This window comes from Octopus sinensis, unplaced genomic scaffold, assembly GCF_006345805.1.
Source record: "Octopus sinensis unplaced genomic scaffold, ASM634580v1 Contig05058_ERROPOS156467, whole genome shotgun sequence".
Classification (NCBI taxonomy): Eukaryota; Metazoa; Mollusca; class Cephalopoda; order Octopoda; family Octopodidae; genus Octopus; species Octopus sinensis.
The window spans coordinates 89,327-102,500 of NW_021828015.1; the positions used below are offsets into that span (position 1 = coordinate 89,327).

General features: G+C 34.9%; 1 protein-coding gene across 1 annotated transcript in view; it reads right to left on the bottom strand.

The window, feature by feature from the left end:
• LOC115227584 (cilia- and flagella-associated protein 221-like) overlaps window positions 1–13,174 on the bottom strand; it is a 66,078-nt gene that overhangs the window by 17,956 nt on the left and 34,948 nt on the right. Inside the window, exons 4-5 of the mRNA XM_029798369.2 lie at window positions 7,521–7,655; window positions 287–387 (exon numbers count right to left, since the gene is read on the bottom strand). Of these exons, the coding sequence (XP_029654229.1) occupies window positions 287–387; window positions 7,521–7,655 (236 nt within the window). The remainder of the gene's footprint in view (window positions 1–286; window positions 388–7,520; window positions 7,656–13,174) is intronic.

Sequence of the window (13,174 nt, forward strand, 5' to 3'; positions counted from 1 at the left end):
AGGGGAAGGAAAGGGGAAAGAGGGAGGAGGGGGTGAGAGTGAAAGAGAAGGGAGAAGGCGAGGGAGATGGAGAGAGAGAAGGGAGAGGAAAAAGGAGAGAGAGGGGAGGAGAGAGAAGGGAGAAGGAGAGAAAGAGGGAAGAAGAAAGGGCAGAAGAAGAGAGGGGGGGGGGGGGGGAAGAAGAGAGATGGGAGAGGGAGAGAGAGAAGGGAGAGGAAAAAGGAGAGAGAGAGAGAGGAGAGAGAGATCAGACTGACAGATAAAATTAGCAAGGGAGGTAACTTACTGTTTCAATGGCCTGAATTCTCTAAGAGTGGGATTGGAAATTAGGGCCAATAAAGTTGGTGACGGCATTTTTCTCCATGTCATTAATCCTCGTATCACATCCTTTGAAAAAAAAAAAGTATATATTAATTTAGACAATGTAACCACTAGCTATCTACCTACTCTCTCTCTCCCTTTCTGTATATATATATAAAATTATAATTTAGGGTATCTAAGAGATTCCACCACGCTGGAAATAGCTGTCAAAACTTGACTCTAAAACCATATTTTAATAATAATTTTAATAATAATTATTACCTTTGAAGGTTTTTATTCCCATGCTGGCCACCTGATAAGATCGGCATTTAAATATCGATCTTTTTCTTATTTATATAAATTTATATATATATATATATTCGCCATGATAGATCGCTACACTACACATTCTTTATTTTCTCTCTTTGTTTCTTTCTGTGTTCCTTTCTGTGGAAGAACGTAGGCTTGAAACGTTAAAGACTTTTTCACTTCCCGAGTGTTAAACTAATACATCTGTTTGTTGTCTAAACCACCTGTCGTTGTCTTTTGTTTTTTTCGTGAATTCTCCCCTTATATATATATATATATATATATATAGAGAGAGAGAGAGAGAGAGAGAGAGCTATTCACATTTGGAACTTGAGAAAAGTCTTGCATATTTTTACTGTTCCACTCACATATTGCCCTTGTAATGTATGAATTAGCCAGTCAATTTGTCTTTCTGAAAATCCCAGTTTATCCAGATTCTCCTTTAAGCATTTACCAACAAAATTTAGTGCTCCAATTATTATTGGTAGGAATATGAATTCATAGTCTGGATACAGAAGCTGGAGGTTTTGAAGCAGTTGTCCATAGATATCTTCTTTTTCTTTGATTTTCAAAGAGATATATCTGCGGGGCAGCTGACCTCTTTGACAGTACATACCTTTGCCCTTCTATCCCAAACAACAATATCTGGCCTGTTATGTTTACATTTGACAGAAGTTTTGATGGAAATATTCCACCAGTATTCCTTGAGTTTGTATGTATGTATGTATGTATGTGTGTATATCTACATATGTTTAGAAAGAAAGAGAGAGAGAGAGAGAGAGAGAGAGAGAGAGAAAGAGAGAGAGACTACATGGTCTAAAAATGCATTCAGAAACATAATTCAAACATAAGTAAGCTGAACACTAGTGAAACCCAGTCAGTAAAATGTGAATTTTTTCTACTGCAAAAACTCTGTTGGCTACAACATGCACTAAAATTTATTCAGTAAAATTTTTTTATATGCAAACATTTTATACACAAAAACTTTCCAGTAATATGTGACTCTGCCTCCTTTCTATTGTGTAAAAAAACTTTCCTTGTGAAAAGATACGCTAATATTTTTACAGTAAAATTTTTATGTGAGACATTTGTTAAGTAAATACAAAACATAATTTTGTACTTTCACTTTCAGATATGTAAGTATATATATATATATATAAACATAAATTTAGCACATTCTCAACCCTTTATTATTATTTTTCATATGTGTGTGTGTGTGTACGAATACATATATACAGACGTACATATAAATTAGTTTGCAGTGCTGGCTGTGTTATATCAACATGCATGAACAAAAGAGTACTGGTGACCTCAAAAGAAGAGCTAGGCATTGGAGGATTTTTACAAAGTGCAAAGGGGGTTTTGGTGATGTGGACATGTGATGATGTATATGTGGAGAACGATAGTTAGGTGGAATAAATTTTGTTTTTTTATGATGCAAAGAGAAAGAACTAGCAGGAGGGGGGAAGATCAAAGAAGACAAAGCGAGAACTTATGAGAACTGGAGTGTTGATGCTGAGCTTCACAAACAAAATTACAAAGGTATGTGGCAAAAAGTAGGAGGTGGCGAAGAGAAAGTGGGGGTAGGAGGAAGGGGAAGGGGAGGGCAAGGAGGGGCGAGGATGAAGAGAGGGCAAGGAGGAGGAGGAGGTCAAGAGGAGGAGGACGACAACAAGAATAGGAGGACATGAAGAAGTGGAGGGCAGAGAGGGGCGCTGCACGGAGGGAGAGGGAAGGATGGCAAGAAGGAGAGCAATGTGTGGGGGAGGAGGAGGAGGGGGAGGACAAAAAGGTGGGCAAGCTGGAGGGTGTGGAGGAGGAGGGGAGGATGACCAAGAGGGGAGGAGGAAGAGGAGGGCAAAGAGGGGAGGGGGACGTGGAGGGGAGGAGGGCAAGAAGGTCTAGGAGGAAGAAGAAGAAGAAGAAGAAGAAAACACAAACAACAACAGAGTATCTATCTATCTATCTACTAATGTTCTAAATTCCAGGAATCTCCTTTTTTGTTTTAACAAAAATTAAAATCAAAAGGAAATAAAACTAAATAAGACAAAATTCCAATCACTGAAAATAATATTTCTCTTGACTTCAGTGTCTGACTTCTATTGAGTCGAACCACCACCACCACCACCACCACCACCACCACCACCACCACCACACCCAAAGAGTAACATTTCCTCTCACTCTCAAAAGCATATACATACATATGTACATAACCTCCATTCACCGCTACCTACATAGATAAGTCCACACATATATAGATACACGTAGGAAGTGTTTCTTCTTCCATATCCACTAAAATGAAGATATAATCACAAGGAGCGTACGAGAAAAGTTTAAAACAAAACCAGAAAAAAGAAAAACAAGGAAAAAGAAAAGCAAGGAAAAGAATTTTTTTTTAAATGCAAAACAGTTCACTGAGGCTACAGATTTATTTTTCTTTAAAATTGGAGATTAGAAGAGGCTTTTAAAAATCAATAAAAGATCTAAGTTTGTTCCAGTTATTGAGATTAAAGGGGGAAAAAAATAACGATGACAATAGCAATGACAATACTACAATTACTACTACACTACTACTACTACTACTACTACTACTACTACTACTACTACTAATAATAATAATAATAAAATAATAATAATAATAATAATAATAATAATAATAATCATGATGATGATAACAATAATAAAAATATTTTGTTTAGTTACTATATATATATATGATGTGTGGGTGTGTAAGCTTATATATATACATATATATAATCATATACATATACATATATATACGTACATATATATATATATATATACACATTTATACACATTTATATGTATATACACATATACATACATATATATATATACATATATACATACATTTATAAATATGTATAGAAATGCATATATGCATGCATATAATATACACATACACACACACAGAAACACACATGTGTATGTATATATACATTAATATATATATATATATATATATATATATACATACAATGAAACTAATAAGAATGCTCTGTTTATTTAATATATACGTACTTATATATATAAAATAATAATAATAGTACTAGTAGTAGTAGTGGTGGTGGTAGTAGTAGTAGTCGTAGTAGTAGTAGTAGTAGTAGTAGTAGTAGTTAGTAGTAGTAGTAGTAGTAGTAAAATGGAATGAGGAGGAAAAAGAAAACATGCACCAGGCAATCCCTCTGTGATTATTGCCATTTTGTAATTGACAGGAGTTAAGTTTCTTGAATCAAGCATTACCATGGGATTTTCCTGATGGAATAATTTTTGGTAATTTCTTCTTTTGCATTTCTTACTTTTTTTTCCATTTTTTTTTTTTTTCTGTAATTCATTGTTTTAAAACTGTTATTTTACAGAATTTAACAAAATCTCCAATGCTTATTTTTTCCTCTTCTGTCTTTTTGTTTTTTGTTTGTTCTTTTTTAAATGATTAAGAAATACAAAAAAAAAAGCCTGATGTGTAAAAGTAGAACTGAGATAAATTAAAAACCTTTGTTTCTCTTTTATTGAATACTAATGAAAGAATGTACAAGAAGAATATATAACAGTAAAGAACCACCATTATATCAGATAGACTTTTGAAATTGACTCATGCTCTTTGTAAGGTTGGGTTTTTTTTCTTTATATTCTATGAGAAGGCACTCAGTGTCATGGCTGAAGTTCACAGTCTGCTAGAAATAGTAACCAAGTTTACCTCTTATGACTCTTGGAGGCCCTCCAGGACCAGTGAGTTTTGATGTTATTAATTTTCCATATAAAATGATGCAGGTTTGAATTTCTAAAGACATGACTGGATTTGGTAAATGGAAATTAAAAGAAGCCCATTATGTAAATGTGTATATACACCATTCAAGCATGATCGTTGCCGGTGCCACCTGACTGGCTCCTGTGCCAGTGGCATGTAAAAATCACCATTTGAGTGTGGTCGTTACCAGCATTGCCTGTGGCGCATTAAAGCACTCACTACACTCTTGGAGTGGTTGGCGTTAGGAAGGGCATTCAGCTGTAGAAACTTTGCCAGATCAGATTGGAGTCTGGTGCAGCCTTCTGTCTCACCAGCCCTCAGTCAAACCATCCAATCCATGCCAGCATGGAAAGTGGACGTTAAACGATAACGACAACAACAATGACCATCGTCATCATTGGCATTGTCATCATTTAACGTCCATTGTCCATGCTGATGTGGGTTGGTCGGTTTGACCAGGGCCGGTAAGTTGAGGGACTTCACCAGACTTCAGTCTGATTTGGCATGGTCTCTACAGCTGGATGCCCTTCCTAACACCAACCACTCTAAGAGTGTAACAAGTGCTTTTACATGTCACTGGCACGGATGTCAGTTGTATGACACCAGTATCTGCCACGACTATGATTTCACTTGGCTTCATAAGTCTTCTTCTCAACCACAGCATATTGCCAAAGGTCTCAGTCATCCGAAATTGCCTCCATGAGGCCCAATGCTCAAAAGGTTCTTTTTATGTGCCACTGGCACAGGGTGGTAATTACATGACACCAGCATCGGCCACATTGCCTCCATGAGGCTCAATGCTTGAAAAATGGTTTTATGTGACACTGGCATGGGTATTAGAGAGATGGCACCAGTCTCTGCCATGGCAATGATTTCACTTGGCTTGATGGATCTTCTACTCAAGCAGGGCATATCGCTAAAAGTCTTGGTCACTAGTCATTGCATCCATGAGGTCCAGCATTCAAAGATCATGCTTCACTACCTCGTACCATTTCTTCCTGTGTCCACCTCTTCCACAGGTTCCCTCAACAGTTAGAGATTTGTACTACTTTACACAGCTCTCCTTGTCCATCCGTGTTCCTTTCTGTGGAAGAGCATAAGCTCAGCTCAAAACATTAAAGACTTTTTCACTTCCTGAGCGTTATACGAATACATCTGTTTGTTGTCTACACCACCTGTCTTCATCTTTTGTTTTTTTGTGAATTCTCCCTAAATATATATATATATCGTGCTGAGTTGACGTAGGGAATTTTGGAAATGGATGTTACTGTCTCCAATTGAAGATTGCAAAGCATGTTTTCTCATGCACAGCATGAAATCAATTGATATTGGGGCATGTAAACTACCTTTAAATTCCGTCCTGAAGGTAGGCCTATTTTTTGAAGTGTTCATTGTGTTGCTTGTCTGTGTATTTATCATAGGATTTGTGGTCTTTAAAGCTTTTGCTTTCATCTTTGGCAAGCAGTATTTTTACCCTTCTTTTATTCAAATATATATATATCATCATCATCATCATCATTTAATGTCCGCCTTCAATGGGTGTGTATATATGTATGTAAGTATGTGTATACACGCACACACACACACATGGTTGGGTGGTTGGATAAGAAGCTTGCTTCCCAACCACATGTTCATGGGTTCAGTTTCATAATGTGACATGTTGGGCAGAGTGTTTTCTATAAGCCTCAGGCTGACCAAAGCCTAGTGAGTGGATTAGAAGATTTAGTTGTGTGTGTGGGTATGTGTGTGTTTGTATGTGTGCATGTTTGTATGTGTGAGTGTGTGTATGCATATGCATGAGTATATTTGTATATATCTATATATATGCATGAATGTGTGTGTATGTATATGTATGTGTTGTATGAGTGAGTCTCCTTGCCTTGATATCATGTAATGGTTGTAAATGAATGGTATTTATTTCCATATTGGTAAAAGGTAAAATGATAAAGGCATGAAGGCACATGACTCAGTAGTTAGAGTGTCAGGCCCCAATCATGAGGTAGCAATTTCGATTCCTGGACTGAGATGTGTGTTTGTTCTGGGGTCAATGCAATCGACTCAATTCACCCCTGAAATTGATGGGCTTGTGCCAAAATTTGAAATTATTATTACTATGGTTGTAATCTTTTATTATTATTATTTTATTATTATTATTATTATTATTATTATTATTAAGGCAGTGAGCTGGCAGAATCATTAGCATACTGGACAGAATGCTTAGCAGTATTTCATCCATCATTACGTTCTGAGTTCAAATTACACCAAGGTCAATTCTACAGATTTCTTCAAGGAATACCAGATAAGCCACCCATATCTGGATACAACTCACTCAACAATAACTCACAACTTGAATGGACCATAAACAAAACTTGACTTAAAAAGGATTTAGATAATCCTATCAGGTGGTGCTATTAAGTTAGACATGGCCTGGACCAATCTTTGGTTGAAACACATCTAAGTTTTATCTAAGATTTTATGATAAATGACATTTTACAGATTTTGTATGATTTTAAATAGTTAAAATGGCTCATTCATGATTTTATTCAATTTTTTTAAAGTTTTCGTTAAAATTATTCTTATATTGCTTTATCATAATATTTTAAAGAAATAATATTTTAAAAAATTAATGTAGAATCAATCAGCAATTTAAACTTTTTTTTACATGTGTATATATATATTATATATATATATATATAATATATATATACTATATATGGGAAAAAATAAGTTCAAAAAAGAACAATTCAAACTTTTTGAGAGGTCTAAAAAGAGAGAAAAGAATGATTTCTATTAAAGATTCATCATATTCATAAAAAAAACAGCCAGATCAAGTAATAAGAATATGAATAAAGTATTTGAAAAATATCATTATAGGTATAAATATACCATAAACAATTATAGAAAAATGGAGGAGAAAAAAGATGTCGAATCAAAATTAGATTTAATACAAAATAGGATTCAATACATACACACGTTTCAAAGGACAATACAAATATGTAAAAAAAAAAAAAATTATATGTCCCCATATAATTAAATTTATGCACACACACATAATTAAATTTATACACACACACACACACACACACACACACATATTATTCTTTTTACACATATACAAAAAAGAAAAAATATTATATTTTACATTTTTGTCCAGGAACTTCTTTTGAGTTAAAGAATTCTGCTTTGGAAACCTGGGTACAGGGCACATATTGAAGTCAGCATTAAATTCAGAATATGATAATGGTACTTCAAATGTCAGAAGGTTTGGTATTGGATTCTGGAAAAAAATTATATCAAAATACAAATGAAGAAAAGGAGATGAAAATGTTCATATCTTTGACTCTCTCTCTCCCTCTCTCTCTCTCTCTCACACACACACACTATATAATATATATATATATATATATATATATATATATATATATATATACATACATATATAGAGAGAGAGATAGAGGGATCATATGTGTTGGTACACACACATAAACACATATATTCACAATATACATACATAAAACTCTATCTCCCATCTCACCTCTCTCTCTCATCTTCCACACACATATATACAAACACACACTCATACACATACTGACACAGACATGTATAAACACTGTTTCTTATAAAAAAAATTAAATCAAGAGAAAAAAAAATCAGGAAAAAGAAAACATGATGTGATCACAGCTGGAATTGTTTTCTATCATGGTTATACCAGATCATAAGTGTCCTGACCTGGTGCTAAAAACATGAACAACCAGCAACAACATATTCTATTAACTCTGCAAGAATGATGTTATGTAAGGTTAGCTCCGACAGGATCTGAAATCAAAACAGATTCTGTAAAATGTTTTCGTTTGCTACCATGATTCATTCATCCACAAAGGCCCTGAAGATCGCTGTTCAGATTTCAAATCCTGTCAGAGATAACTTATATAACACCATTCTATAGTTGATAAAATAAGTTGCAGTTAGCTCCAGGTCAATATACTTCAGATCCAGCATGTCTGTGATGAAAGAAATTTCCAGCTGTGACTATACAGTTTTATTTATATATTATTTTTTCAGGCAGTGTGCACATGCATGAGAGAGAGAGAGAGAAGTAGAAAGAAAAAGGAAGAAATAAAGTTGAAAACATACATACACACACGTGTGTGTATATATATTGTATATATAGTGTGTATATATATACTGTGTGGATATATATATATATATATATATTGTGTGTATATATATATATACATATTCTGAGCGCCTTGTTTCCCTGGGCATGGATTCACTGAAGCTCCGGCGTTTGGCGACGGACTTGGTAAACACCCACAAAGTTATCAACCACCTCACCAACAACAACACTGAACACCTTTTTGATCTCCATGTGTCTAACACACGTGGACATGCCTACAAAGTCAGAAAACAATACAGCTCCCATGACTTTCGGAAACATTTTTTCACGCTCAGAGTTGCTGAAGCATGGAATAAACTGCCTGCGTCAGTTGTTGACTGCCATGACACTGCATCTTTTAAGGCCCTCATGCTTTCCGAAATCTGCCGAAACTACACCTGATTATATATACACTTTAGATGAGTTGTAGTGCACCTGAGCACTGTACACAATTATTATTATTATTATTATTATAAATATACACATATATATTGGATCATCCCACAAATAATACAGTCTTTTTATACTTCTTATATTTTTCAAAATTAAGAAATTTTTTAAAATCTAAAATACACTTTACTTCATTTTCTACAATGCTCTTCCATCTATCTGGTAGACTTGCAAGGCCCCTCTTCCAAAATTCACTTGTCTGTGGTGAAAAATAATCTTCCAGTACTGTTCTGACCTCGTCTACAGAATTCATATTTTTTCCATCCAAATGATTTTGAAGACAGTGGAATAAATGATAATCAGATGGGGAAATGTCCAGCAAATATGGTGAGTCTGGCATTGTTTCCTATTCAAACTGTTCCAGCCTTTGGAATGTCATCCTCATTGTATGTACTTGTTGGTTTGGATTTGAAAGTTCAGAGCAGACTAAACCTTTTATATCCCACAAAACAAGATAACAACACCTTATGTGGGTGAAACCCGTCTTTATCCTGGGGTGCCGGTGTTTGTTCTTTCCCTACCTACTGTCTTCAGCACTTGACATTTTTAAAGAGAACCCATTTCTCATCACCAGTCACTATTCAGTTCAAAAAATTCATGAGACATGAAAACAAAGAAGAACATATATTCACTCTCTGCATGTGATCAGAGATACAGAGATGGAGAAAAGAGTGGAAGGGGGACTTTATACACACATAAGTCACACGTATATATATATAGATAGATAATAGATAGATAGATAGATAGATAGATAGATAGATAGATAGATAGATAGTAAATAGATAAATAGATAGATAGATGGATAGATAGATAGATAGATAGATAGATAGATAGATAGATATACATATTATATATATATATATATATATGTAGGCTAAAGTAGTGAGGAAAGGCAAACAATTAGGCTATGCAAGACAACGACATTTCAATATATTTAATTCAATCTAATATTTAGCGACATAACAAACAGTAAATGTTGTACAGTTAAATTTTAGATCGAATTAAATGAATTTAAATGTCCTTGTCTTGCATTGCCTGATTGTTTGTCTTTCCTCGTGACTTTAACTTATACCCACTGACTAAAAGAGATGTCACTTGTAGCCGCTTTTGAACAAGATAATCACACAACCACAACTTCAACAGAGCAAAGCTGAGCAAAATCACAGTCATGGCAGATACTGGTGTCACACAAATTGGCACCCATGCCGGTGGCATATAAAGATACCCATTACACTCTCAGAGTGGTTGGCATTAGGAAGGGCATCCTGTCATAGAAAACCATACCAAATCAGACTCGAGTTTGGTGTAGCCTTCCAGAGTACCAGCCCGGTCAAACCGTCCAACCTATGTCAGTATAGACAACAGACGTTAAATGATGATAACGATATATACATGTGTGTGTGTATGTATGTGTGTGTGTGTGTGTGTGTGTGTGTGTGTGTGTGTGTGTGTGTGTGTGTGTGTGTATCTTGCTTGGAATAGTGATGTATCCAACAATGAATATCATAAAACTATAAAATTGAAACTGACAGCATTATACATTTCAAAATTTATTTAGAATTCAATAATGACACAAATTAACTAATTAATTTAATAAATTTAATTATCTTGTTCTGGGGTTATCATTTATTTTTCTCTTTCCTTTCTTTTCATACTTCTTTAGCTTTTTGTTTCTTTTTCTTTCTTTCATCAATATATCATAGCTCTTTAGCAAGCATGCACATGGCTGCAAGGTTAAGAAGTTTCTGTCAAAATCATATTGTTTAAGGTTCCAGCCCAATGTGAGGTACCTCTTGCCTCATAACAGATGATGCATCAAAATCCATTATAATTTTTTACATAAATCTTCACCTTCTTTAGTAATTTCTATACTTAACATTTGTTCCTTACAAGGTATTAGACTGGAAGAATTAATTGTCTACCAAACAAAACACCTTTCAATGTTTGGTTTTAGCTCATTGCATTCTAAATTCAAATTTCACCAAGGTTAAAAATCGTCTTTCACCCTTCCAAAGTTGATAAAACGAAGCACCTGTCAAGTACTGGTGTGATTCTACTCAACTTTAGCACGTTCCTGACTCAGTGGTTAGAACGTTGGGCCCACAATCATGAGGTAGCAAGTTCAATTCCCTGACTGGTCTGTGCATTGTGTTCTTGAGCAAGACACTTTACTTCATGTTGCTCCAGTTCACGCTGCCGTAGAAATGAGTTGTGACATCACAGGTGCCAAACTGTATCGGTCTTTGCCTTTTCCTGGGATAACATCAGTGGCATGGAGAGGGAAGCCTGGTATGCATGGGTGACTGCTGGTCTTCCATAAACAACCTTGCCCAGACTTGTGACTCTCTCTTTCTCTCTCTCTTACTCTCTCTCTTTCTCTCTCTCTCTCTCTCTCTCTCTCTCTCTGAATGGGACACCAGTCCATTGCAGAGTTAATTACTCATTTACAGCTGTGCAGGCTAGAGCAATGCTGAGTAAAATGAAGTGTTTTGCTCAAGAACACAGTGCACCACCCGGTTTGGGAAATGAAACCCTGATCCTGAAATTGTAAGTGCAACACTGTAACCTTTACATCACATATCTTCACTCCTTATTCCTGAGATTACAAAACAGAGTTGTGCATTTATCTAGTAATTCTCTCTTCAAGAAGGCACTTGACAAAATTTAAAATATTTTAATTCTATCAAACAAATTTATCTACTGCCCTCCCACACACACACACACACACTTCTCAATCTTCACAGCCATTCCTACCAACCTATGAGAACCACTACAGCCTTAAGACATTTTGTCAAGCATTCTATTATTCTCACCATTCTGTCATTCTTTTCATTGGTTTCAAAGAACAATGGAAGTTAGCAAATTTCCATACTTTTTAATTCTATGTTTTGATAACCATTATTGTTTGCTTGTAGATCTCTTAAACACATTGTATAAATGTGAACACAAAACTAAACCAGGTACAAGCCATAAGATACCTTTTTTTTTTTTCTTTCTTTTTTTTTTTTTTTTTTTTGGCAGGGGGTATTTTTCGTTGGTTTCAATGAACAATGAAAATTTCCAAATTTTCCAAACAGGAAAACAAAAATAAAATAAAATAAAATAGAATAAGAGAAATGAACAGTTCCTTTAATTACCATTTCTATCAAAGATTAATTCTATGTTGTGATAACTATTATTGTTACATATCCGCATGTTGTATACGACAACAATAACAAGAACCATTGCAGCAGCAACGACAACAGCACAAGTGAACAAGTTAAAAGAATGCAGTTATTAATTGCTACCCTTTAGCATAATTTCATATTCAATGAAAACACTTCGTATCAAATATGAAGAAAAGCATTTAAACATAATAAATAATTTTTAACTGCCAATAACAAAATGAAATCCTACTTGATTTCTGTTATTGTTGCTGTCGTTGTTGTTGTCGGGTGATAGTAGTGGTGGTGTTAGTGGTGGTGATGGCAATTTGTTTTTAAATTTTTTAATTTTGTTTATTTATGTTATTTTTATTTTATGAGCATTGTTTGTGGTATTTTCAGTTATGTATAGTTTTAATTATCGTAATTAAATTCATGAATTCCTGTTCTTAACAGTCTAGACCCCTAAGCTCAAGGGGGTTATATTCTGCTTTTTTTTATTTTCATTTTTATTCCACCCCCCACCCCATTTTTTTTTTTTTTCTTTTGGTACACAGAAGTAATGGGAAGAATGCAAATGGTGCCTGGTAGCTGAGAAGTTAGACAATTGAGACGGCAACCATAGATTCAAAATGCAGCTACCAGAATCAATGAGGAAGCCTCTGCATTAATGGTTCTTAACCTGAGCAGCAACATACCACCCACTTCAGGGTACCATAAGCTTACAAAGAGCAGGAGACATCCTTGTTGATGGTAAAGTAGTGACCTAGCAAGTTCTTGTTGGATGCTGTTCTGTCATGCCCATAATTAACACATCAGGTTAATTAAACACAACAAATACCAGCCTCATAAAACAATTTAAAAATTAGCAAACAATTAAAACATCATATTTTCTTTATAAGCGAGTGTCTTCCATCTGTCCCTGTTGCCAAAGTTATGATCACATGAATGCACCAGCATCAATTGTCAAGCGATTGGTGTGGGTAGGGGGAGGGACAAACATAGATACACACTCATAAATATGTACACACACACACATATATATAT